General features: G+C 44.0%; 1 protein-coding gene across 1 annotated transcript in view; it reads right to left on the bottom strand.

The window, feature by feature from the left end:
- Window positions 1–27,788, bottom strand: part of LOC309559897 (protein crumbs homolog 1-like) — a 176,082-nt gene that overhangs the window by 22,769 nt on the left and 125,525 nt on the right. The window contains exons 8-12 of the mRNA XM_082263336.1: window positions 25,358–25,902; window positions 23,310–23,475; window positions 20,251–21,109; window positions 17,975–18,091; window positions 8,077–8,197 (exon numbers count right to left, since the gene is read on the bottom strand). Coding sequence (XP_082119462.1) covers window positions 8,077–8,197; window positions 17,975–18,091; window positions 20,251–21,109; window positions 23,310–23,475; window positions 25,358–25,902 — 1,808 coding nt within the window. The remainder of the gene's footprint in view (window positions 1–8,076; window positions 8,198–17,974; window positions 18,092–20,250; window positions 21,110–23,309; window positions 23,476–25,357; window positions 25,903–27,788) is intronic.

Below are 27,788 nucleotides of genomic sequence, written 5' to 3'. Positions count from 1 at the left end.
TCCCAGGAATACCAATGATGGGGCACTATTCCTCCCACTGATACCAATGATGGGACACTATTTCTCCCAGGAATACCAATGATGGGGCACTATTCCTCCCACTGACACCAATGATGGGGCACTATTCCTCCCACTGACACCAATGATGGGGCACTATTCCTTCCACTGATACCAATGATGGGGCACTATTCCTCCCACTGATACCAATGATGGGGCACTATTCCTCCCACTGACACCAATGATGGGACACTATTCCTCCCACTGATACCAATGATGGGGCACTATTCCTCACACTGACCCCAATGATGGGACACTATTCCTCCCACTGATACCAATGATGGGGCACTATTCCTCCCACTGACACCAATGATGGGGCACTATTCCTCCCACTGACACCAATGATGGGGCACTATTCCTCCCACTGACATCAATGATGGGACACTATTCCTCCCACGAATACCAATGATGGGGCACTATTCCTCCCACTGATACCAATGATGGGACACTATTCCTCCCAGGAATACCAATGATGGGGCACTATTCCTTCCACTGATACCAATGATGGGGCACTATTCCTCCCACTGATTCCAATGATGGGGCACTATTCCTCCCACTGATACTAATGATGGGACACTATTCCTCCCACTGATACCAATGATGGGGCACCATTCCCCCTACTGACTCTATTTAAGGCACGATTTCTCCCATGATAAAGCACCAATGCCGGGGTATCTTCTACACCCACTAGCCACAGTCCAGTCCCCATAAAGCTTAAAGGACAGTAAATTGGCACTTTGATTAAAAAGTTTGGAGACCCCTGGAGTAGGGAATGAGTAAACCACTGTAAGCTGTCCCATTGGGGACATTTACCGTCACTTCCTGTCTAAGAGAAGCAATCATATTCACTAAAGCCAGCCACAGATGTTTAGAATCTCAGATTGTTCAACAAGTACTGGCCGAGATTCGAACCACCAATCCATTGATTGACTTCGGTACAACCAGCATGTCAGATTTTTACATGCAATTATTTCCAGCAGCTATAGCCGTCCTATACCATAGTGACACTACTACTCTAGGGGGGGGTCATGGATTTTTGTTACACTATTGTTGATTATAACAGTAATGATCACTGTCATCACGTAATAGTTTTACTGTGATTGGCCATGGTATCATGTGATCGCTATAATTAGTAGTTTTAGCTGTGAGCGGCCATGGTATCATGTGATCGCTATGATTGGCCATGGCCATCACAAGATTACAATGTCAACAAAACAGTCACGAATGGCTTCCATTCATGACTATTGTGCTTACTATTGTGATGGTGTGATTAGCCCACAGATATCACATGGTACCTGGGCCAACTACAGCACCCTGTACCATGTGATTAGCTGTAGCCAATCACAGATCATAATAGTAATCAAGCTGTCATGAATGGCTTCCATTCATGACTGTTGTGCTTACTATTGTGATGTGTGATTGGCACACAGATATCACATGGTACCTGGGCCAATGACAGCACCCTGTACCATGTGATTAGCTGCAGCCAATCACAGATCATAATAGTAATCAAGCTGTCATGAATGGCTTCCATTCATTTTTTTTTTACATCTTTATTTTACTGGGGAGATTTCCATTCACTTCCTGTCTTGTAGACAAAACAGGAAGTTACAACAAAACTTCTGAAATGAGAGGAAAGACAGCGATCACCAGAATGAGGGTCCCCACTGGAATATTTCTCTCTGACAACCCTAAATTTTGTATTGTTTTCTGACTTTCAGCTCCATTGACAGTGGTCACCAGGACAAATAAAAAGAGAAAAATCTCCCTATCATGGACAGCAATTAAATCCTAAGAGGAGTTCTAATCCCCATCAACACTCTATCCAAAGGTAAAATAAAAATGTTTTGGCTTTTGATACACTTTAACCACTTCTGGACCGAAAGATTTTCCCCCTTAATGACCAGGCCATGATTTTGCGATTCGCACTGCGTTACTTTAACGGACAATTGCGCGGTCGTGTGATGCTGTACCCAAATAAAATTGATGTCCTTTTTTTCCCACAAACAGAGCTTTCTTTTGGTGGTATTTGATCACCTGTGCGATTTTTATTTTTTGCGCTATAACCACTTAAGCCCCGGAAGATTTTACCCCCTTCCTGACCAGGGTCTATTTTGCGATTCGGCACTGAGTGACTTTAACGGACAATTGCGCGTTCGTGTAACGCTGTACCTAAACGAATTTGACGTCCTTTTTTTTCCACAAACAGAGCTTTCTTTTGGTGGTATTTGATCACCTGTGCGATTTTTTGATCATGCGCTATAAACAAAAAAAGAGCGTCAATTTTGCAAAAATAACAATATTTTTCACATTTTTTAATATGAAATTCCCCCCCCAAAAAAATGTAAAAATCGAAATTTTTTAACATTTTCGGCCAATTTGTTTTATGTTACCTATGTTTGGTAAAAAAAAAATCGCAAAAAGCGTATTTTGATTGGTTTGCGCAAAAGTTATCGCGTTTACTAACAAAGGGAAAGATTTTTGTCATTTTTGTTGTTTGTTTTTTTTAACGCGTAATGGCGGCGATCTGCGATTTTTTTGCGGTACTGCGACATTGCGGCGGACAGATCGGACCCTTGACTGACATTTTTGACACTTTTGGGGGTACCAGTGACATTACTGCAGTAATCAGTGCTATACATATGCACTGTTACTGCAAAATGACACTGGTAGTGAAGGGGTTAACTGTATTTGAGAGGGAGGGGCTGTGTGTGTCCCTAGGGGCGTGATTCTAACTGTGATTGGCTGTGGCTTGAGGTGTAGAAACAGTGATCAACGGTCCTACATAGTAGAACCGTGTGATCACTGTTTCTACACAGGGGAGAATGACAGGCGGCTTGTTTACATCAGCTGCCTGCCTTTCTCCCTCTCCACCGACGATCGCGAGTGGGGGTCCGTGACCACGCGGGAGCGCGCCTCCGGGGGCGCGCGCTCGCTCCCTAGACCCTCACAGGCTAGTGACGTAGATCTACATCACTCTGCCTGTGAGGGGCTGACTGCCACAGTAAATATACTGTGCGCAGTCGGCAAGTGGTTAAACAAAAAAAGAGCGACAATTCTGAAAAAAAAAATATATATATTTTTTACTTTCTGCTATATAACATTCCCAATAAAAAAAAAAAATTAAAAATCAAGTTTTTTTCATCATTTTAGGCCAATTTGTTTTCTGCTACATATTTTTGGTAAAACAAAAATCCCAATAAGCGTATTTTGATTGGTTTGCGCAAAAGTTATCGCGTCTACAAACGAGGGGAAAGATTTATGTCATTTTTATTTATTTATTTTTTACTAGTAATGGCAGCGATCTGTGATTTTTTGCGGGACTGCGACATTGCGGTGGACAGATTGGACCCCTAACTGACATTTTTGACACTTTTGGGGGGACCGGTGATATATATATATTTATTTTCTTTTGCGCCTCAAATTTAAACTATTTAAAATTTTCTTTGGAAATTCCTAAGAATTGATGGCAGCTACAGGGTGAAATCAAAGATAATTACACATAGGAGGCGCCACTTTTTTCTGTTTTTAAACACCGAAAGGAAGCTTTATTTGTGTGATGAAAAAATGATACAGTGTTGCATGACCGCGCAATTGTCATTCAAAATGAAGGGGATTTTTTAGCCCCTGAAACATGTTAGAGGAATTTCACTTATGAGCACGTATGAGACGGAAATATTAAAGCACATCAAGGCACGGGGTGTTGAAGATACCTATTTATACAAAAAAAACAGTTTATTGAACATTTATCATTATTTATTATTATTTTTATTTATTTATTTTTTTGGTTTCATATATCTAATATATATATATATATGTTCTTGGATTGTTGTCACGTATTCACAAGGATTTTTATATTTTTTCACATGAGGGAGTAATACACATTACACATTTTTATTGTAGAACCACTCTAATGATTACCAAAATATACCTATTTATACCGAAAATAAAAATATAACATTTTTTTGTTTTTTTTTATTATTATTATATATTATTTTTAATTTATTTAATTTTTGTTATTTAATATATCTAATATATGTTCTTGGATTGTTGTCACTTATTCACGAGGATTTTTGTATTTTTTCTCATGAGGGAGTAATACACATTACACATTTTTATTGTATAACCACTCTAATGATTACCAAAATATAATTTATACCGAAAAAAAATATAATTTTTTTTTGTTTTTTATTATTATTATGTATTATTTTAAATGTATTTATTTTTTGTTATTTAATAAATATAGTGTAGCGCCTTAAATTTAAACTATTTAATATTTTCTTTGGAAATTCCTAAGAATTGATGGCAGCTACAGGGTGAAATGAAAAATAATTACACATAGGAGGCGCCATTTTTTTCTGTTTTTAACCACCAAAAGAAAGCTTTGTTTGTGTAAACAAAAAATGATAAAAATTTCATAGTGTTGCATGACCGCGCAATTGTCATTCAAAGTGAAGGGGAGTTTTTAACCCCCGAAACACGTTAGAGGAATATCACTTATGAGCACGTATGAGACGGAAATATTAAAGCACATCCAAGCACGGGTGTTGAAGATACATATTTATACAGAAAAAAACTTTATTTAATTTTTTTTTATCATTATTAATTATTATTTTTATTTATTTATTATTATTTTTTTTTAGGCTTCTATATCTAATATATATATATATATATATATATATATATATATATATATATATATATATATATATATGTTCTTGGATTGTTGTCACGTATTCACAAGGATTTTAGTATTTTTTCACATGAGGGAGTAATACACATTACACATTTTTATTGTAGAACCACTCTAATGATTACCAAAATATACCTATTTATACCGAAAAAAAAAATATAACATTTTTTTGTTTTTTTTTTATTATTATTATATATTATTTTTAATTTATTTAATTTTTGTTATTTAATATATCTAATATATGTTCTTGGATTGTTGTCACTTATTCACGAGGATTTTTGTATTTTTTCTCATGAGGGAGTAATACACATTACACATTTTTATTGTATAACCACTCTAATGATTACCAAAATATAATTTATACCGAAAAAAAATATAAAATTTTTTTGTTTTTTATTATTATTATGTATTATTTTAAATGTATTTATTTTTTGTTATTTAATAAATATAGTGTAGCGCCTTAAATTTAAACTATTTAATATTTTCTTTGGAAATTCCTAAGAAATGATGGCAGCTACAGGGTGAAATGAAAAATAATTACACATAGGAGGCGCCATCTTTTTCTGTTTTTAACCACCAAAAGAAAGCTTTGTTTGTGTAAACAAAAAATGATAAAAATTTCATAGTGTTGCATGACCGCGCAATTGTCGTTCAAAGTGAAGGGGAGTTTTTAACCCCCGAAACACGTTAGAGGAATATCACTTATGAGCACGTATGAGACGGAAATATTAAAGCACATCCAAGCACGGGTGTTGAAGATACATATTTATACAGAAAAAAACTTTATTTAATTTTTTTTATCATTATTATTATTTTTATTTATTTATTATTATTTTTTTTAGGCTTATATATCTAATATATATATATATATATATATATATATATGTTCTTGGATTGTTGTCACTTATTCACAAGGATTTTTGTATTTTTTCTCATGAGGGAGTAATACACATTACACATTTTTATTGTATAACCACTCTAATGATTACCAAAAATATAGTGTAGCGCCTCAAATTTAAACTACTCTATATTTTCTTTGGCAATTCCTAAGAATTGATGGCAGCTACAGGGTGAAATCAAAGATAATTACACATAGGAGGCGCTATTTTTTTCTGTTTTTAACCACCAAAAGAAAGCTTTATTTGTGTGAACAAAAAATGATAAAAATTTCATAGTGTTGCATGACCGCGCAATTGTCATTGAAAGTGAAGGGGAGTTTTAAGCCCCTGAATAGAGGTCTCTTTGGACCTTTTGTCAGATGCAATGAAGACTTACTGGACTCATATTAACCACTTTACCACCGGAGGATTTTGCTGTCTTACGTCCAGGCCACTTTTTGCGATTTGGCCCTGTGCGACTTTAACTGACAATTGCACGGTCATGCAATGCCGTACCCAAACAAAATTTACGTCCTTTTTTTCCCACAAATAGAGCTTTCTTTTGGTGGTATTTGATCACCTGTGCGATTTTTACTTTTTGCGCTATAAACAAAAAAAGAGCAACAATTTTGAAAAAATAACAATATTTTTCACATTTCTTTAATATGAAATTCCCCCCCAAAAAAATTTAAATTTCAAAATTTTTTATCATTTTAGGCCAATTTGTTTTCTGCTACATATTTTTGGTAAAAAGAAAATAGCAATAAGCGTATTTTGATTGGTTTGCGCAAAAGTTATTGCGTTTACTAACTAAGGTAAAGATTTCTGTCGTTTTTGGTGTTTTTTGTTTTAACGAGTAATGGCGGCGATCTACGATTTTTTTTGCAGGACTGCGACATTGCGGCGGACAGATCGGACCCTTGACTGACATTTTTGACACTTTTGGTAACAGTGACATTACTACAGTAATCAGTGCTATAAATATGCACTGTTACTGTAAAAATGACACTGGCAGGGAAGGGGTTAATTTTATTGGAGAGGGAGGGGTTAATGTATGCCTGGTGCTTACTAACGTGTGTGGGGGGAGGTGACTGAGTGACACAGGGACAGATCGCATGTTCAGCTATGCTGAATCCTGCAATCTGACCCTGCCTGTCACTTAGGAGATCCGCCCGCTTTGTTTACACAAGTGGGCGGATCTCCAGACTCGATTCCCCGACGATTGGGGAAGAGCAGTGGCGATCGCGCTGCTCCTCCCCTGCCCCGACTCCCGCTGTGACTGAATACAGCGGGAGCGAGTCTCCGGTGGCGCGCGCGCCGCCGAGAGCGGAGAGTGTCTGCCGACGTAGGTCTACGTCGTCAGACCTACAAGAGCCACTTTGCCGCAGTAGAGCTCTAATGAGCAGACGGCAAGTGGTTAAATTTATGTCACCCATCCTTTCTACATTCTTTGGACAACCCTAAGGATGGAAACTTTGGATTCCAAGTCCCTTCATCTCCATATTCAGGTCTCCAGCACTCCACCATATGAAATGATAAAAATTTCATATGGGTACAGTGTTGCATGACCGTGCAATTGTCATTCAAAGTGAAGGGAAGTTTTTAGCCCCTGAATAGAGGTCTTTTTTGACCTTTTGTCATTGTCAATGAAGACTGGACCCATATTACATTTATGTCACTCATCCCTTCTACGTTCTTTGGAGACCCCCTAAGGATAGAAAGCGACCTCTGAAATTTTGGATTCCAAGCCCCATCATCTCCATATTCAGGTCTCCAGCACTCCACCATATGAAATTATAAAAATGTCATACAGTGTTGCATGACCGCGCCATTGTCATTCAAAGTGAAGGGTAGTTTTTAGCCCCGGAATAGAGGTCTCTTTTGACCCTTTGTCATGGTCAATGAAGACTTACTGGACCCCTATTAAATTTATGTCACCCATCCCTTCTACGTTCTATGGACAACCCTAAGGATGGAAAGCTACCTCTGAAATTTTGGATTCCAATCCCCACCATCTCCATATTCAGGTCTCCAGCACTCCACCAACTATTTTTGTGTTTATTCGGGAAGCTGGGATGAGTTGTACTCTGTATCTTTGGTATTTTGTATCCACCATGACCTTTGTTAGTAGGAAAAGTACAAGGAGGCGTTATTGTTCTTGGAACTCCTACGTATACAAATTAGAACGGATCCAACCACATACCGATTGTTTTGGAAAGAGTTGCACATAACCAGATAAATACTTTGTTACAAAGAACATGCAAACAGATTGTTAACAGTCACTTAACAAGCATGCAGATTCCAAAAGCAACAGCAATGAAAGAACGCAGGTTATAGAGTGCTGCGACTAAGGTCACCTCTCGGACCCGTGGTAAAGCACTTATTTCATGAGCGGAGTATTGTAATTTTGGAAGTCAGCGTCATGCTCGAGGGTAGGACATCACTTACCTCGCAGCGGACCCCAGTGAAGCTTGCATTGCAGATGCACTTGAAATTGTTGACAGAGTCTTGGCAAGATCCACCATTAAGACACGGGTTTGGCTCGCAGTCATCGATATTAATTTCACACCTAGGAGGCCATAAACATCACATTGTAATGGCTACAGTAGATCTCCAACCATAGCAGTTCATATCACTGCACAACCATTTTGTTTTACCACCCAGTCCCATTGTGCCTTTAACTAGGTTTAATTTATTCATAAACGACATAGCTCAGGGGTCTTCAAACTATGGCCCTCTAGTTGTTCAGAAACTACAATTCCCATCATGCCTAGAGGATGGGGTATTCAGCACAATCTCGGTATTTGCGGACGATACTAAGCTGAGCAGGCCAATATCTTCTATACAGCACGTGGAAACCTTACAAGCAAAATTATAGTGAAAAAGTCCATAATTCTTACTCTAGATGTTGTCGTGATCATGGTGACCTTATACACATGGTATGGAAATGTCCAAAACTGCACACATACTGGAGGGGGGTAATAGATACCATTAATAGGGGCTCCTTAGGTGGCATTGGGTGAGGACCCCAAACTGTGTGTGCTGGACGTTCTCGGTGACCTCCAGGCCTGATGACGTCACCAAGCAGGTTGTGGCAAGAGCTCTGTTCCAGGCCCGTAGGACTGATCCTTAGACATTGGATGTCTACAGCCCCTCCCACAGTTGGGGAATGGCTGTCCCAGTTGGGCGACGCGTTAAGACTTGAAAAATACATTTGGCAGCATAGAGGATGCGCTGACAAGTTTGAAAAGCTCTGGCACAAATAGCTGGATACACCAGGCATCACCCCAGTAGAATTAGTTCTTGGTCGCCTTCTGTCCAGATAGGACACACGGGTCTGTGTGCAATCCCCATTTTCTGGGGGTTGGTTCTATAAGACCTGGGATTGCGTGAAGCATTGTATTGTATAGCCATATCGCATGTTTTTTCATTACCTGTACTAGGTATAACCGATATGGTTTTTTTAAGGGCGATACCGATATTTTGGTCACAATGTATCGGCATCGGCCGATATGGGCCGATATTTTGTACATTTAAAGTTTTGAAAAATAAAGACAATTTTTGACACAAATCTGGTACTGAACATGTTAATTTTTGTTTAATGCTTAATGGCTGGCTTGCTGGCACCCTGTGGTGGGTGGCAGGTTGTCTGGCACCCTGTGGTGGGTGGCTGGCTGCCTGGCACCCTGTGGTGGATGGCTGGCTGCCTGGCACCCTATGGTGGATGGCTGGCTGCCTGGCACCCTGTGGTGGATGGCTGGCTACCTGGCACCCTGTGGTGGGTGTCTGGCTGTCTAGCACTCTGTGGTGGGTGGGTGGCTGGCTGTCTGGCACCCTGTGGTGGATGGCTGGCAGGCTGGCACCCTGTGGTGGTTGGCTGACTGGCTGGCACCCTGTGGTTGGTGGCTGGCTGCCTGGCACCCTATGGTGGGTGGCTGTCTGGCACTCTGTGGTGGGTGGCTGTCTGGCACTCTGTGGTGGGTGGCTGTCTGGCACCCTGTGGTGGATGGCTGGCACCCTGTGGTTGGTGGCTGACTGACTGGCACCCTGTGGTTGCTGGCTGGCTGCCTGGCACCCTGTGGTAGGTGGGTGGCTGGCACAGGGGCTGTGGGTGGCTGGCTGGTACAAGGCCTGTGGCTGGCTCGCTGGTACAGTGCCTGTGGCTGGCTGGTACAGTGCCTGTGGGTGTCTGGCTGGTACAGTGCCTGTGGGTGTCTGGCTGGTACAGTGCCTGTGGGTGGCTGGCTGGTACAGCGCCTGTGGGTGTGGGTGGCTGGCTGGCACCGGGCTGCTGTGGGTGGGTGTACGGCTGTGATAAACTCCCTCGAGACTAGTCCGGACTCCAGACGAGGCTGTCCAAGGTGAGGGGGGCGACCTAAGAAGGCAGAATGATGTCACAAAAATATCGGCAATATCGGCCAGTTCCGGGGCCGATAGCGATATATCGGGGAAAGTGCATATCGGCCTTGCCAATAATCGGTACCCCTAACCTGTACCCATTTTAGATATACATCCGATATGTATCTATGTGTTATGAAAACTCTCTGGTTTATATCTGTTTGTGTTGGCCGTTGTGGGTCACACCATGTTATATGTTGAAATATTAATAAAGTTTTAACGACAAAAAAAGAAAAAGTCCATGATTCCTAAATACGGAACACCAGGGAAGTGAGAATGTATCTTCGATTGTATTCCTCCCACAAATGTGCAATTGATATCACCCGAAGTGAAACTCCTCCACCTAGATAAGATGGCCTCTTGCCATGACATGGAGACCTGTAAGGGTTAATAACGCCTATTGGTGTAACCCCACCAGGGCCTCTGTTGCCGAGGAGACACAGATATTGATCAATGAGATGGTATCAACATTACATATGTGGTAGTATCCTGCCTTTGATTGGCGCTAGGAAAGGAAAATTACGGTAAGTATTTGATACAAATTTCCATTTTCCTGGTGCCAACATAGCAGCAAATGTATGGTAGTATCCTGCCTTTGTTTGGCGCCAGGAAAGGAAAATTCCAGTAAGTATTTGGTACAACATTTCATTTTCCTGGTGCCCACATGGCAGCATATATGTGGTAGTATCCTGCCTTTGATTGGTGCCAGGAAAGGAAAATTACGGTATTTGGTACAACATTTAATTTTCCTGACGCCAACATGGCAGCATATATGTGGTAGTGTTCTGCCTTTATTTGGCGTCAGGAAAGGAAAATTACGGTAAGTATTTGGTACAACATTCCATTTTCCTGGTACCAACATGGCAGCATATATGTGGTAGTATCCTGCCTTTGGTTGGCACCAGGAAAAGAGAAAAATGGTAAGTATTTGATACAAAAATGGATTTTTGTAAAATCTTACCGTAAAATCCTTTTCTCTTAAGCTCATTGACAGACATAGTCCTCGTTGATTAATAACAACTCGGGTTATACTGCCCTCTACAGGAGTAGGACTAGACAGGAAAGAAAACGTTCTGGCCACACCCTAGGGGCAGTCCCAGAGGGTATATCCTCTCACTTCCTGCTACAGCAAATCAGTTATGTCACAAAGCAGTGTTTAGAGAATTTAACCCAACCCAACTCAAAAACAGAGGGGCGGGTACTACGTCTGTCAATGAGCTTAAGAGAAAAGGATTTTACGGTAAGATTTTACAAAAATCCATTTTTCTCTGTCGCTCATTGACAGACGTAGTCCTCGTTGATTAATAACAACTCGGGACATCCCAAAGCAGTACCACAAATGAGGGGTGGGATAACAGAAATCAAAATCCAGAAGGCCCAACTGGAGCCAACCAGAAGCATCAAGGACCCATCGAGTAAAAAGATGAGACCTGAGTGAAAAACCCAACAAACCCTCGAGGTAGACCACCGGTCTCCTCAAATTGCGGCCTGCAGAACCTTGCGGCCAAAAGAGGCATCTGACGATGCCATCACATCAACTTTATAAAATGATGTAAAGGTATGAACCGACGATCAAGTCATCGCCTTGAAAACCTGGATCGCTGACGCCTGATGGCGGAAGACCCAGGAAACACTAGGCGCCCGAGTAGAGTGCGCCTTAACAGGGAACGGAAGATTCCGACCCTTAATAGAATAAGCCTGTACCACCGTCTGACTGGTCCATCTAGAGATGGTCGCGGCAGACACAGGCAACCCCCTTCTAGGGCTATCCGTGATCACAAAAAGTGAGTCCTTCTTACGAACCCAGTTCGTAGTAGTCAAGTGTACCCTGATTGTCTGAACCCCATCCAAGGAGTGTAATGCAAACTCCCAAGGATGGCTAGTCTTAGGACACGGGGAAGGTAACACAATATTTTTATTCAGATGAAAACTCTGAAAACCACTTAGGAAGAAAGGATGGATTCGGAAGAAGAACCACCTTATCCCTATGAACCACCAGATATGGGGAACGACAAGATAATGCGGCCAGTTCTGACACCCTGCGTGCAGAAGTAATGGCCACCAAGAAGGCCACCTTCTGGGATAATGTAAGCAAGGGAATCTCCCTAATATCTTCAAAGAGAAGTTTCTGAAGAACCGACCACACTAAATTAAGATCCCAGGCGGTAAGGGTGCACGCACTGGCGGAGCCAGATGTCGCACCCCCTGGATGGAATTCCGCACCAAGGAATGATTAGCCAAAAGTTTCTGAAAGAAGATTGCTAACGCTGAAACCTGACCCTTGATATGCTCAAGGATAGTTTCTGCTCAACCCCTTGTTGCAGACAAACCAAGATTCGGGTCACCGAATAGGTATGTGGGGGAAATCCAAGAGATTCACACCCCGCAATATAAGACTTCCATGTGCTGGAAGTCGCTTTCCTTGCTTTAACTAGAGGTAGGAATAACTGAAGCTGACACTCCCTTGTCCTTCAGTACCTGGGTCTCTATGGCCAGGCCATTAAGCCAGCGATTGTAAAGCAAGATGGAAGATCGGTCCCTGACACCGCAAATCCTCCCTGAGAGGAAGTCCCCAAGGAGCGTCCGCGACTAGCCTCACCAAGTCGGCGTACCAGGCTCAAGTTACCAGAATAACTGGAATTCCCTCCACCTCTATCCTGCGCAGAAGTTCCCGCAGTAACTTGAGAGGATGGAAGGCATGCCGTAGCTGAAACTGCCCCCACGGGGCGATCAGCATTTCTGCTGCGTCCGCTAGAGGATCGCGGGTGCGAGCTACAAACCTCCGCACCTTCCTGTTGAGCCAAGGTGCCAACAGATCCACATCCGGGGTGCCCCAATGAAGGGACAGCTAGTGAAAAACCTCTGGATGAAGAGGCCATATGCGATTAGATCCGAATCGGGCTGCTCTAGAGCTGCTCGATCCAGTAAATCAGACAAAATCTGATCGCTCTCAGTTCCGATACCCTTATTGGTAACCTGGATACTATCGGAAGGAATGACTTCCCCTGGTTGAGCATCGGAGACTTCCTGGTCCGCTCGCTCAACCGGATCCAATTGTCCAGGGAATCGGAATTCTGATTCCATTAGAAAAGAATCTCCTTCAGGAGAATTCGGGTATGAGACTGGGTATACGGTACTGCCTCTAAGAAGGCCACCATCAGTCCCAGCCAATTGACGGACAGCAACATCCGAATCGTTGACTGAACCTTCTGGAGTTTCTCCACAAGGAGAAACTCTCTTGCCCAGGATGTATCCAACTTTAGGCCCAGATAGTTCAGTCTCCTGGTGGGAACCAGGGATGATCTTTGGGAAAGCAAAGAAAAACGCTGATGTCCTGCGATGATGGGGATATAAAGATAGGCATCCTAAATGTCTATGGACGCCAGGAATCCCCCTGATGCAGGGAGGCCACCACTGTACGGATGGACTCTATTTTTCCCCAAGTCCAGAAATTGGACGCACCTTGCCCTCTTTCCTGGGCATTGTGAACAGGTTCGAATAGAACCCCTGAAACCGTTAAATGTTAGAAGGGAAGAATCGCACCGGTGGAAGTGATCGAAACTCGATCCTGTATCCTGACCGTATGACCTCGCGAACCCCTTAGTCCGGGGTTCTGGCAAGCCATGGATCCGGAAACCGGTGAAGACCTCCCCCCACCCCAGAGATGGGTAGGGGCGCATCAGGCTGTATTTTTCAGGCTTGGCTGAGCCGGACTTTTTGTTTAGCCGACCAGCGCCCTTTGAAACCCCTCTAAAGGGGCTTTGGAGGGTTTCGCCTTATCGCCCGCCCTCGCGGAACGAACAACTCTTTATGAGCAGAAAAGGAAGGTCCTCGTTGGTTACGAGGTCCTCTTTATCCTAACAGTCTGTGGCAAGACAGCAGGTGGTACCGTCTATCCTATAAAGAGGAATTCCTCAAACGGATAGCACCTAGCCATGCGTTTGGAAATAACAGGGGTTCGTTTCAAAACGACCCCATTTGGGTAAAGGAAAATCCTTCGCCCTTTTGGTAGGCTAACAAGTACCAAAAAGGAATTTCAGTCGCAGCTACCTCTGCCGGTATAACCTCAAGACTAAAGGTTTCCCGGACGGACACAACTAGTGAATCCACCACTCTTGTGCTATGGCGGAGGCAGAAACGTTCTCCTCACTGCTGAGGAGACATTACCTGAGACAACAGCCCCATAAGAGGGACCTGCAGCTGCATTGACCAGCTCCGAATCCGTATCTGAAGTATCAGATAAAAAATAGGGGTAGGCGGGGGTCGCTTCTTGACCCCCGTCCCTGACAGGCCACCTCCCCTCTAAAGGCTCAAGGTTTTTTACTGTCATGCATTCTATGCATGATGGTAAAAAACCTTCTATGTGCAGCGACCCCCCCCCCCCAAACACTCACCTGAGCTTCTCTCATTCCAGGTCTCTCATTCTTCATTGGCTTAGACAGTAGCGGCAGCTATAAGCTCCTGCTACTGTCAATCACTGCCAGTGAGCCAATAAGTAGAGAGTGGGGGCGGGGCCGAGTTGCGGCTGCCTTATGGACGTGTAGTGTAGGGTTTGGGAGCGAGCACGCACCAGTGCCCCCCAGAGCAAGGGGCTTGCTATTGGGGGCACTGGCTGAAGAGAAGGAGCCAGGAGCACTGGCAGGGGAAGAAGAGGAGGATCTGGGCTATTCTGTGCAAAACCATTACAGAGCAGGTAAGTATAACGTTTGTTATTTTTTTAAAAAAAGCTGAAACTTTAATTAGAGATCGACCGATTATCGGCAAAGCCGATATATTGAGGGCCGATATGCACTTTCCCAAATATATCAGAATCGACCACCAAGGTGACCGATATTGCCGATATTTCGGGAAAGTGCTTGTACCGGAGTGATGCCTGCAGCTAGAGGCATCACCCCGGTACCCGCGTCCATAGCCAAGGGTCGGCTGTCTTGTAATGACAACCGATGCGGCTGAGAAGCCGCTCGGCTGTCATTACAAGGAGTGGGAGGGGATGTTCTCCCCGCCCCTCCCCCCCCCCACCACCTTCGGCGGCTAGCCGGGAGACCCGGGTAACCAGCCTGCACGGCCGCAAAAAACCCGACCAAAGCCGCATTTGGCTCTGATCGGGTCTCCATGCAAAAACCCGGAAGAGATGTCATGAGTGACATCACTTCCGGGTACTGTCTGGCGCCAGATTAAAAAAATGACCGCATTTAAAAACAGCCAAACTTGGTGTTCTGAATGCTTTTAAGTGCAGAGGAGGAGTTTGGGGTCTTTTAGACCCCCAGATCCCCCCCACAAGAGTACCTGTAAAGTAAAAAAAAAAATGTTTATAAATGTACAAAAATATCGGGCCATATTGGCCGATACCAATATGCATTGACCAAAATATCGGTATCGCTATCGGCAACGAAAAAACGTTATCGGTCGATCACTACCAAAGAAAGCACATAGGACCTTTTCCTTGGCACCAACATGGCAGCATACTACCACATTTATGCTGCCATGGATTGACCCCAGGAAAGGAAAATTACGGTAAGCATTTGATACAATTTTCTGTTATCTTTATTGTCCCCCTATAGTACCATCCCTCCACCTTGTAATAGAGATGAACAAAGGCTGACAGGTCTGAAGCCTGGTCTGGGTGACACCCTTGGCTCCCTCCATTGATACAATGGAGAAACTAGTGTAGACATGAAGGGACTGGAAGTATATTACAATAAGGGAAAAGAAGCCTGCAAAAAATAAATAAATAAATAAAATGAATGCAGCCACCACATCTAAGAACTTGTAAGTTGAAGTATATTACATTTTTGTTTTGGGTTTAGATAAGTGTAGCACCCTCCTAGGTAGGTGCTAGTATGGTAAAAGCTTAGCAGCTCTATCTGCTTATCAGTGGAGCCTGATTGTTAGTTCTGCCTGTTGTATGTGTCCAGTCCAGAGGGAGTGTCCCCACTGTATCCAAACGGAGAGCCTGTTGGACAGTGGAGGAAACCCAGCCAGTGACACACAGGCTTTTGTGGCTGTCCCAGTGGGTTGGCACAATAGTAAGGAATAGCATAAGGAACAAACTTTCCAGAGAAAGGGAATACAATAAGACACGGGGACACTCACTAAAACTAGAGGAAAGGCAGTTTAACCTTAAAATACGTAAGGGGTTCTTCTCTGTCAGAGCAGTGGGGATGTGGAATTCTCTTCCACAAGCAGTGGTATCAGCAGGGAGCATCGATGGTTTCAAAAAACTATTAGATGGGCACCTTAAAGACCACAACATACAGGGGTATACAATGTACAACATACAGGGGTATACAATGTAAAACATACAGGGGTATACAATGTACAACATACAGGGGGTATACAATGTACAACATACAGGGGGTATACAATGTACAACATACAGGGGTATACAATGTACAACATACAGGGGTATACAATGTACAACATACAGGGGTACACAATGTACAACATACAGGGGTATACAATGTACAACATACAGGGGTATACAATGTACAACATACAGGGGTATACAATGTACAACATACAGGGGTATACAATGTAAAACATACAGGGGGTATACAATGTACAACATACAGGGGTATACAATGTACAACATACAGGGGAATACAATGTACAACATACAGGGGTATACAATGTACAACATACAGGGGGTATACAATGTACAACATACAGGGGTATACAATGTACAACATACAGGGGTATACAATGTACAACATACAGGGGTATACAATGTACTACATACAGGGGTATACAATGTACAACATACAGGGGTATACAATGTACAACATACAGGGGTATACAATGTACAACATACAGGGGTATACAATGTACAACATACAGGGGTATACAATGTACAACATACAGGGGTATACAATGTACAACATACAGGGGTATACAATGTACAACATACAGAGGTATACAATGTACAACATACAGGGGTATACAATGTACAACATACAGGGGGTATAGAATGTACAACATACAGGGGTATACAATGTACAACATACAGGGGTATACAATGTACAACATACAGGGGTATACAATGTACAACATACAGGGGTATACAATGTACAACATACAGGGGTATACAATGTACGGTTAACATCAAACACACACACACACATCATAGGTTGAACTGGATGGACTGATGTCTTCTTTCAACCTCACAAACTATGTAAATAGTGGTGCATTCTGGGATAGGTCATAAAAGCCGGGGGCACATGCGACAGGGTGTCTTTGGGCCCAAAGCCAGGTCCCAGTAGGAGGACGGCTGTCTCTCACTCCTGTCAGCAAGGAAGGTGGTCACAGGTGGTCGGCTTAGTGGATCAAGTGTGTGGTGCTGAGCCAGGAGGTCCAGGATACTGACAGTGGAACTGAAGGCAGAGCGACCCAGGGAAAAACAATGTCTGTGAGTACCGGGAAGCTTGCCAGGGATCTGACCATGAAGGGGACCACTCCAGTGGAGAGTCAGTGGACAAGGGTCTAGCATGCACGGGAAGTGAGAAAGGGGGTGCCAGGTTAGGACCCTGAAGAGGAATTCATTCAGAAACATTTTCACTATCTTCACTTTAGTGGCAAGGTGAAGCAGCGGCCTTGCTGCACACACTACAGTCAGTTGTCCTCAGAAAATTGTACATAGTTCAAGTTGGAGTATACCACTCTTCCCTTCTCCCATCCAAGTTCTAAAATAAAACACAAAAACAAAATCCCCTGGACTGTTCATTGTCTGAGCCAAGTCTTAAAGTGATACGTTTTACAAACTGTTGCTATGGGTAACCCAGGGGAATCCAATCTCAGCAGGTCACTAGGGGGCAGTGCTAAATATGTATTAAGGAGCAGGCAGTTGGATAGCGCTTTCATGCAAGATATGAGCAGCGCTAAAAAATCTTTAAAAACCCTAGTTATGTACTTTTCCCTGCTGCTCCTAGGAGAGCAATAAGCGTGTACTTACCTTTTCCCTTTGAAGCCCAGCGGGCAGGTACAGTTGGCTCCCCAGATTCCACCTCTACATTTGCCTCCATTAAGACATGTTACGTTAATACCGCACCGTGCAGGGGGGTAAGGCCACCTGATGGGAAAGAAGTATATAGATAAGTGCATTGTGTGTACTGCAAACAAACAAAAATCCCAAGTGATATACATTGGAGGTGATTTACTACGACTGGAGAGGGAAAAATCTGTTGCAGCTGTGCATGGCAGCCAATCAGCTTCTAACTTTAGCTTGTTCAATTAAGATTTGACAATAAAACCTGGAAGCTGATTGGCTACCATGCACAGCTGTACCGGATTTTGCACTCCCCAGTTTTAGTTAATCTCCCCCATTATGGGTCATAGAGTAGACATGTTTAATACTTGCTGTCTGCAGACTGTATATATAGGGGGTATAACCAAGGGATGGTGCTCAGAGGGGGGTAGGGGGTGTAACCAAGGGATGGTGCTGGGAGGTGGGTAGGGGGTGTACCAAGGGATGGTGCTCGGAGGTGGGTAGGGGGTGTAACCAAGGGATGGTGCTGGGAGGTGGGTAGGGGGTGTAACCAAGGGATGGTGCTCGGAGGTGGGTAGGGAGTGGAACCAAGGGACAGTGCTCAGAGGTGGGTAGGGGGTGGAACCAAGGGACAGTGCTCAGAGGTGGGTAGGGGGTGGAACCAAGGGATTGTGCTGGGAGGTGGGTAGGGGGTGTAACCAAGGGATGGTGCTCGGAGGTGGGTAGGGGGTGGAACCAAGGGATGGTGCTGGGAGGTGGGTAGGGGGTGTAACCAAGGGATGGTGCTCGGAGGTGGGTAGGGGGTGGAACCAAGGGATGGTGCTGGGAGGTGGGTAGGGGGTGTAACCAAGGGATGGTGCTCGGAGGTGGGTAGGGGGTGGAACCAAGGGACGGTGCTCGGAGGTGGGTAGGGGGTGGAACCAAGGTCAGGGCTCGGAGGTGGGTAGGGACGAAGACGAGGGGTGACTCAGAAGTGGGGAGTTCCAGCACCTATTCTCTGAGAAAAAAAAGCCCTGTATATATATATATATATATATATATATATATACACACACACACACAGCTTGGATGTAAAGCTTACTTGTGCAACAGCCTAGCATCGAATTTTCAGCCAGCTCCCAGGTATTCAGAAAAGTGATCTGGATGACTATAGAGCTGCCCAATCATCTTTGTGGTACCATTATGGTGACACCTCTCCTCTGCCGGCCATCATGGTTCCTGGGCTGTTCGCCCAATGGGAGCCCAGGAACATGGTAAACTGTGCTAGGATGGAGTGCAGAAGCAGATTGAAGCAACAATGAACCCAGAACAATTTTGGGGTTCATAGCCGTCAAACTCCTGGCTAAAAAGTCAAACAGTTGATCAAACACAGTCCTGTGCTTGACTGTCTGAACTCTGAAGTTAATGGCAGGGGAGACATTAGAGGTCCAAAAGACCGCACCCTTAGATAGGCGGCAGTACTGTACCGGTTGTATAGTTGAGGGAAGCCTGCTGCAGCCATAGAGGAAGTATTACTGCTTATGGCATCCCAGTCTTGGTCCGTAGGGTTCAATATTGAGTTGGCCCACCCTTCGCAGCTATAACAGCTTCAACTCTTCTGGGAAGGCCGTCCACAAGGTTTGGGAATGTTTGACCATTCTTCCATAAGCGCATTTGTGAGGTCAGGCACTGATGTTGGGGAGAAGGCCTGGCTCTCAGTCTCCGCTCTACTTCATCCCAAAGGTGTTCTATCAGGTTGAGGTCAGGACTCAAGTTCCTCAACCCCAAACTCGCTCCTCCAGGTCTTTATGGACCTTGCTTTGTGCACTGGTGCGCAGTCATGTTGGAACAGGAAGGGGACATCCCCAAACTGTTCCCACAAAGTTGGAAGCATGAAATTGTCCAAAATGTCTTGGTATGCTGACGGCTTAAGAATTCCCTTCACTAGAACTAAGGGGCCAACCCCTGAAAAACAAACCCACACCATAGTCCCCCCCTCTACTAAATGATTTGACCTCTCAAATGTGCTTTGTCAAACATTCCCCTAGACACACTCATAAACCTTGTGTACAGCCTTCCCAGAAGAGTAGAAGCTGTTATAGCTGCAAAGGGTGGGCCAACTCAATATTGAACCCTACAGACTAAGACTGGGATGCCATTAAAGTTCATGTGTGTAAAGGCAGGTGTCCCAATACTTTTGGCAATATAGTGTATGTATATAGGCACCTCTTAGTATTATAATGACAATCAGGAAAGATACTTACTGGCAGTAATCTCCAATATAGGTGGCTGGGCATCGGCAGGTGTAGTTATTCAAGCCATCCCGGCAGGTCCCTCCATTCAGACACTGATGATGCTGGCAGTCATCCACATTGGTCTCACAGTTTTTACCAGTGTACCCGAGGATACAGTCACATCGATAACTGGCCTCCAGGTCCATACATAGGCCATGAACACAAGGCTGGGATTTGCAGTCATCGATATTCACTTGACATTGTGATCCTTCCCATCCCTCCGCACATGCACAGCTGAATAAATTAAAGTCATCCTGACATGTTCCACCATGGAGGCATTGAGCCTCTGAACAAACGTCAGCTCCTCTACAACCCAATATTGGTGAATCTTGGCTTTTCCTGACAAAGTGCTGAGGAAACTTCTGGTCTGCAAATGGAATGTAAAAACCTCCCATAGAAACTTGTCCAAGACATCCGGTGTAATTCTCAGCCAGTACAATGGGTTGGTCTTCAGTCAGGAAGCTCAGACTACCAGCACTTCCTAGCAGAGTCATAATATCTTCATTATCGAACTGGATTATCCATTGAGGAGGCACATGTGTAGAGTCCTTCATCTTTACCAGAACCCTGTGCCATAAAGCATCAGAAACCTTTATTTCACCATTATAAATGACTCCCTCCACACTGTTTCCACTTTGTATATTGACATGCAGTTGGCCATCCTGAATGATGATGGAAATATGGTCCGAATCTTTGAAGGCTTTGAGCAGAACAGCATTTTCATCTCTGGTTCTGAAATCCAGTGACACTGATGTAAGCTGAATATCTGACGAAATGTTGGAAGTGAAGACCACTGAGTTCTGTTCTTCAAAGGTTGCGTTGACTAGGCCTACAAATACAACATACATGACGTCAGGAGACCTCAGAGTGCATCTCATACACAGCATACATTGACCATTAGGGGTAGAAAGGGGTAGAAATCTGCATAAGCTATACCTTAAGTAGGGATAAGCTGAACTGGCCGAAGTTCAGTTCAGGTGGGGTTTGGCAAATGTTGAAGAGGTAGAACACCATTGAAATCAATGGGAGCATTGGGGTAGAAAAGCACAGAGTTCTGTTTTTCAAAGGCCCAATGGACCCAGCGCAGATGACCAAACCAAATTCTACTCTTCTCTGAAACTATATAAGGGAAGGGGTAGGGATAGTGGTGATATCAATAATCAAATATGGCCATGGCCATATTTGGTCAACGTCATTGCCCAAATATGGCCAGTGACCATATGTGGGCAGTGATGTCATCACCATCACTGCCCGTATGCTTACATGGCTGGGGATTTATGCCCATGTAAGTCAATAGTGATGGTGACATTAGGGGTTGCTAGGGGAACGGCGGGTGCTAGCACCCACAGCTTTCTTAGTATCTATCGACAGTGGGGAGTGGTCTTATATAGAAGCAGTAGAATTGCTGGACAGTGACCATATGTGGGCAGTGATGTCATCACCATCACTGCCCCTTTTCTTACATGGCCGGGGATGTCCGCCCATGTAAGTCAATGGTGATGGTGACCTTTGGGGTTGCTAGGGGCATGGCGGGTGCTAGCACCCACCGCTTTCTTATTATCTATTGACAGTGGGGAGCTGTAAGGTTCTGGCACTCTCAGTGCCTCCTATCACATTTATTCCGGGTGATTTCCATCTACCTAGACAGAAGAAACACATATAGGTGTGTTTCCCTTTAAGGCTGAAGCTGTCATCACCCAGCGCCGGACTAGATGGCTATTTAGGGCGTCGGTTCTCACTCACATGTGTTCGTTCAAACACCAGTACCTGGATACTAATCTTGCTTGAAGCTTCCATGCTTGCAAGCTCTCCTCGCTGACGAACCTCGCTGCGCTGATCCCTGCATCCTGCTACTGGATCATCCGCATCTCCTGAGCGATCCTTCGGCTATCGCTATTAGTGCCAAGTACCCCACAGGGGAAATCTCTATAGACTTGTACTAGGCTTACACTATTTAGCTCTGCATAGCAAGGACTGTCTTTTACATCTGCATAACTAGATTGCTAGCTCTTGAGGCTACTGCTACTATTTCCTGCACTGGGTTGATCTCTCCTGTATGCACCTGCTACTCTGTCATCTGTTATCATACATGATCGCTAACCCTTCCTGCATCCATCTGCACTGTCTCACCTCAAGTGTCTGTCACCTACCACTTCCACTCAAACCTATCCCTAAGACCTTTATCATTGTCTTACCACATGTATATAAAGTCACACTAGGAACCAGCTTAATTACTGTGTGTATTTACTGGCTGAAATAAGACCTTCCATACATGATGAGTCATTGAGGTTGGGATTGGTATCTCAGCATATCTTCTACATGACTACTGACGTGGAACTACTTCTGCAGCTGAAAATCCACACCTTATAAGAAACGCAAGGAGCGTTACAGGAGCGGTCATATGTGGAAGAAGTAGAATTACCGGCCAGTGACCATATGTGGGCAGTGATGTCATCACCATCACTGCCCCTATGCTTACATGGCTGGGGATTTCTGCCCATGTAAGTCAATGGTGATGGTGACCTTTGGGGTTGCTAGGGGCATGGCGGGTGATAGCACCCACAGCTTCCTTGGTATCTATTGACAGTGGGGAGCGGCCATATGTGGAAGAAGTATAATTACCGGCCAGTGACCATATTTGGGCAGTGATGTCATCGTCATCACTGCCCCTTTGTTTACATGGCAGGGGATTTCTAGTCATGTAAGTCAATGGTGACATTAGTGGATGTTAGGGACACAGCAGGTGCTAGCACCCACCGCTTCCTTAGTAACTATTGACAGTGGGGAGCGGTCATATATAGAAGTGGTAGAATTATTGCTTCTATACTTGATTTCCAGGCTCCCACCAAAGAGTAAGGTGAATAGGAAAAGTTGGGGCATGCGTCTGTATGCCCAAACAGCCAAAGTACGGTCTGAACCTACTGTAGGTTTGGACTGAACCGTTGGCCCAACCCTATCCACAAGTAATCAATAATAACATACTACATGGATGATTGATACAACACAGAACCGTAGTGAATTTTCCATACATGTGTATCCTCCAGGGATGTCTTGACACACGTTATCTGCTGGACATGGTCTTCGATGGCACCACACGGGCTCTTCACATGTTGCTCCGGTGAAGTTGGCCGAACATGTGCAGGTGAATTCATTCCAGGTCACAGCACAAGTGCCATCATTCTTGCAAGGGCTAGACTAAAAAAAAAAAAGGTAAACACATTGAGGAATATACAACCTATAATTATTTAAAAAAGTATGGAAGTCTAAAAGCTAACAGCTTTTGATTGGTTGAACTAGATAGACTTTTGTCTTTTTTCATCCATAAGCACATGATACGTGTATACTGTATACTATTACTTTGCAGTTGAGTGAGATTGACCTTATAAAGCAATATTTCAGACAAAAAGTTTGGGTTTGTATCTCTTGTACTTCCTAAAGACCCAATATCATCAAAGAAACCTGAAATACGTAATACAACGCAGTAAAAAAACCCCCAAAGAGCTGTACAGGGTAGAGACAAAACAAACACATGGCCCGATGTTGAAGGGTGAACTTGGAAGGTCAGAACTCAGCAGCCTTCTTACACCTTTAAGAAAAGGTACCTTCATTCGAAGACCGCGAGGTGCACATTTTGGTTTGCAATCGTCATGAAAAAGTCCTGTGTCACCAGTGCCAACGATGGGACACTATTCCTCTCACTGACACCAATCATGGAGCACTATTCCTTTAACTGGCACCAATGATGGGACACTAATCCTTCCACTGACACTAATAATTGGGCACTATTCCTCCCACTGACACCAATGATGGGACACTATTCCTCCCACTGATACCAATGATGGGGCACCATTCCTCGCACTGACACCAATGATGGGGCACTATTCCTCCCACTGACACCAATCGTGGAGAACTATTCCTTCAACTGGCACAAATGACGGGACACTAATCATTCCACTGACACTAATGATTGGGCACTATTCCTCCCACTGATACCAATGACGGGGCACCATTCCTCCCACTGACACCAATGATGGGGCACTATTCCTCCCACTGACACCAATCGTGGAGAACTATTCCTTCAACTGGCACAAATGACGGGACACTAATCATTCCACTGACACTAATGATTGGGCACAATTCCTCCCACTGATACCAATGATGGGGCACTATTCCTCCTCCACTGACACCAATGATGGGGCACCATTCCTCCCACTGACACCAATGATGGGGCACTATTCCTCCCACTGATACCAACGATGGCACTCTATTTCTCCCACTAATACTAATGATAGCGCACTATTCCTCCCACTGACACCAATCATGGAGCACCATTCCTTCAGCTGACACCAATGATGGGGCACTATTCTTCCCATTGACACCAATGATGGGGCACTATTCCTCCCACTGACATCAATGATGGGGCTCTATTCCTCCCACAGACACCAACGATGAGGCACTATTCCCCCAACTGACACCAATGATGGGGCACTATTTTTCCCACTAACACCAGTGGGATGCCATGCCATGGGGCACTATTCTTTCCACGGGCACCAATGATGGGGCGCTGTTCCTTCCACTGATACCAACAATGGCGCACTATTTCTTATACTGATTAGGTATTGTTTACTCCCGTTGATGCCAGGGTATTTTCTACTCACACTGCCTATAGCCTTGCCCCCTCAAAGTCTGAACAACAGTAAACTGGCCCTTTGTTTAGAAAGTTTGGAGACCCCAGCTGTAGAAGATGGAAAAAAGATGTACTTGGTTTTCCTCTAAATCCCATGGAGCCAGGGGTGACATCATCATCCTATCACGAGGTCCTGGGAATGCTGAGTGCTCCAAATCCAGCAAGAAGACCTGCAGCCCAGTGCTATCTCAGGGAGATTTTGAGTACTCTACATTGGATGACGTCGCCCTCACCTAGGCTCTATGGGCAGAAGCCAAGGGAATGGCAAGTATACTCTAATTCTTTTCTCTGCAACCAATTTTTTAATTTTTTCCCCAGTGGATATGCAAATGGAGGGGGGGGGGTGTCTCAATAAGTAAATATAGACAAAATATAAAAGTCTATACTCACTTTACATGTATCATCAGAAACACAATCCTTTGTAACATTGCTGATGGAAGGAACAGAGGCAACGTTGTCATCATCCATTGGGAATATCTCCAGACGGTTGTCATTGATTCTTATATCTTGTAAACATCCTTTGAAATATCCCCCCCACTGATCAATATTCCCACCTGGAGGCATTCCCCCAACAAGAACCATGTCTCCTGCTGACAGTGATAGTGGTGGCAGCTGGCCCAGGTCTTCCTTGTTCTTCAGGCCACTGATGGAGACAAGACCTTCCTTGACCAATATATTAATCATGTGTTTCTTGCCATTGCTAACATATTCTTTTGATGCCATTTTTACTGACATTGCAGTAATTTGAATGTGTCCATTTTTCAGGTAAGCTGTAAGGCTGTCTGTGCTGCCATTACCGATCTGTAACAAAAAGCCGTCCTGTTTGAGAGTCCTGATGAAAGCCGACACATTAAATGAATCTCCGATGTCCTGGGTGATGGCAAAGCTGGCATAGCTGGGCACCATCTCATTGAAGAAAGTAGCGGATGTATATTCTGTGAAAACGTAAAATAAAACTTTTTAACATGTTGAAGAAGAGATCAAAAATCGTTCACAAGGAAAATTTTTATTTTTATCCTTCTATATTTTGTGTTTGTCTCTGTCTGCTCTGTCATGTCTGAAAATCTGTGCCAACACCAGAGTCCCAAGAGGTGGACCTGCCCCCTTCAGGATGCAGCAGGTAATTGACAGCCTCAGCTGTGCAGGTTTCTTTAGGAGACTCTATAGAGAGAGGTGTGTCCATTCCCTCCACTCAGGTCTCAGATTACACCAGTGGTTTCCAAACTGCGACTCAGGGGCCAGATGTGGTCCTTTGCTTGCCTTTATCTGGCCCTTGGAACACTATTCTTCCCACTGATACGAGACACTATTCTGCCAACTGACATCAACAATGAAGCACCATCTCCTGCACCGACACCAACAATTGGGCACTATTCCTCCCAATGATACTAACCATGGGGCACTATTCCTCCCTCCCTATTAGAAAATTGGGCGATGTTTACTCCCACGGATGCCAGGAAAACTTCCACTCCTGCAAACCACAATCTGCCCCCCCCCCCCCCTTAAAGTCTGAATGACAATAAACTGGCCCTAGAAAGTTTGGAGATCCCTGGAATACACCCAGCCCTGTCCTCTATGTTGTGCAACCTGTTCCGGTTTGTCCTTTTCTTCTTTTCTCTTCAACTGTTTCCATCCACCTTGTTCCTGGTTGTCCTTTTTTTTTTGGCTGGATACAGAAAATAAGAAAACGACGACCAGGAACAAGGTGGATGGATACAGTTGAAGAGAAAAGAAAAAAAGGACAAACAGGAACAAGATAGATAGAAATAGTTAAAGAGAAAAGAAAAAAAAAAAAAAAGGACAAAATGGGAACAAGGTGGATGGATACAGTTGAGAAAATAAGAAAACGACGACCAGGAACAAGGTAGATGGAAACAGTTGAAGAGAAAAGAAGAAAATGACAAACAGGAACAAGATGCCTGGATACACTTGAAGAGAAGAGAAGAATAGGATGACCAATAACAAGGTGGATGGAAACAGTTAAAGAGAAAAGAAAAAAAGGACAAACAGGAACAAGGTGGATGGATACAGTTGGAGAAAATTTAAAAAAAAGACAACCAGGAACAAGGTGGACGGAAACAGTTGAAGAGAAAATAAGAAAACGACGACCAGGAAGAAGGTGGATGGAAACAGTTGAAGAGAAAAGAAAAAAAGGACAAAAACGGGAACAAGGTGGATGGATACAGTTGAGAAAATAAGAAAAGGACGACCAGGAACAAGGTGGATGGAAACAGCTGAGGAGAAAAGAAGAAAAGGACAAACAGGAACAAGGTGGCTGGATACACTTGAAGAGAAAAGAAGAAAAGGATGACCAATAACAAGGTGGATGGAAACAGTTAAAGAAAAAAGAAAAAAAGGACAAACAGGAACAAGGTGGATGGATACAGTTGGAGAAGACAACCACGAACAAGGTGGATGGAAACAGTTGAAGAGAAAAGAAGAAAATGACGAAAAGGAACAAGGTGGATGGATACAGTTGAAGGGAAAAGAAAAAAAGGACAAACAGGAACAAGATATATAGAAATAGTTAAAGAGAAAAGAAAAAAAGGACAAAAACGGGAACAAGGTGGATGGACACAGTTGAGAAGAAAACGATGACCAGGAACAAGGTGTATGGAAACAGTTGAAGAGAAAAGAAGAAAAGGACAAACAGGAACAAGGTGGCTGGATACACTTGAAGAGAAAAGAAGAAAAGGTTGACCAATAACAAGGTGGATGGAAACAGTTGAAGAGAAAAGAAGAAAGGAACCTGTTCCTGTTTGTCCTTTTCTTCTTTTCTCTTCAACTGTTTCCATCCACCTTTTTCCTGGTCGTCCTTTTT

Source organism: Pelophylax lessonae (genome assembly GCF_965119305.1).
Source record: "Pelophylax lessonae genome assembly, chromosome: 7".
Taxonomy (NCBI): domain Eukaryota; kingdom Metazoa; phylum Chordata; class Amphibia; order Anura; family Ranidae; genus Pelophylax; species Pelophylax lessonae.
This window is presented reverse-complemented; position numbering and strand designations above follow the sequence as displayed.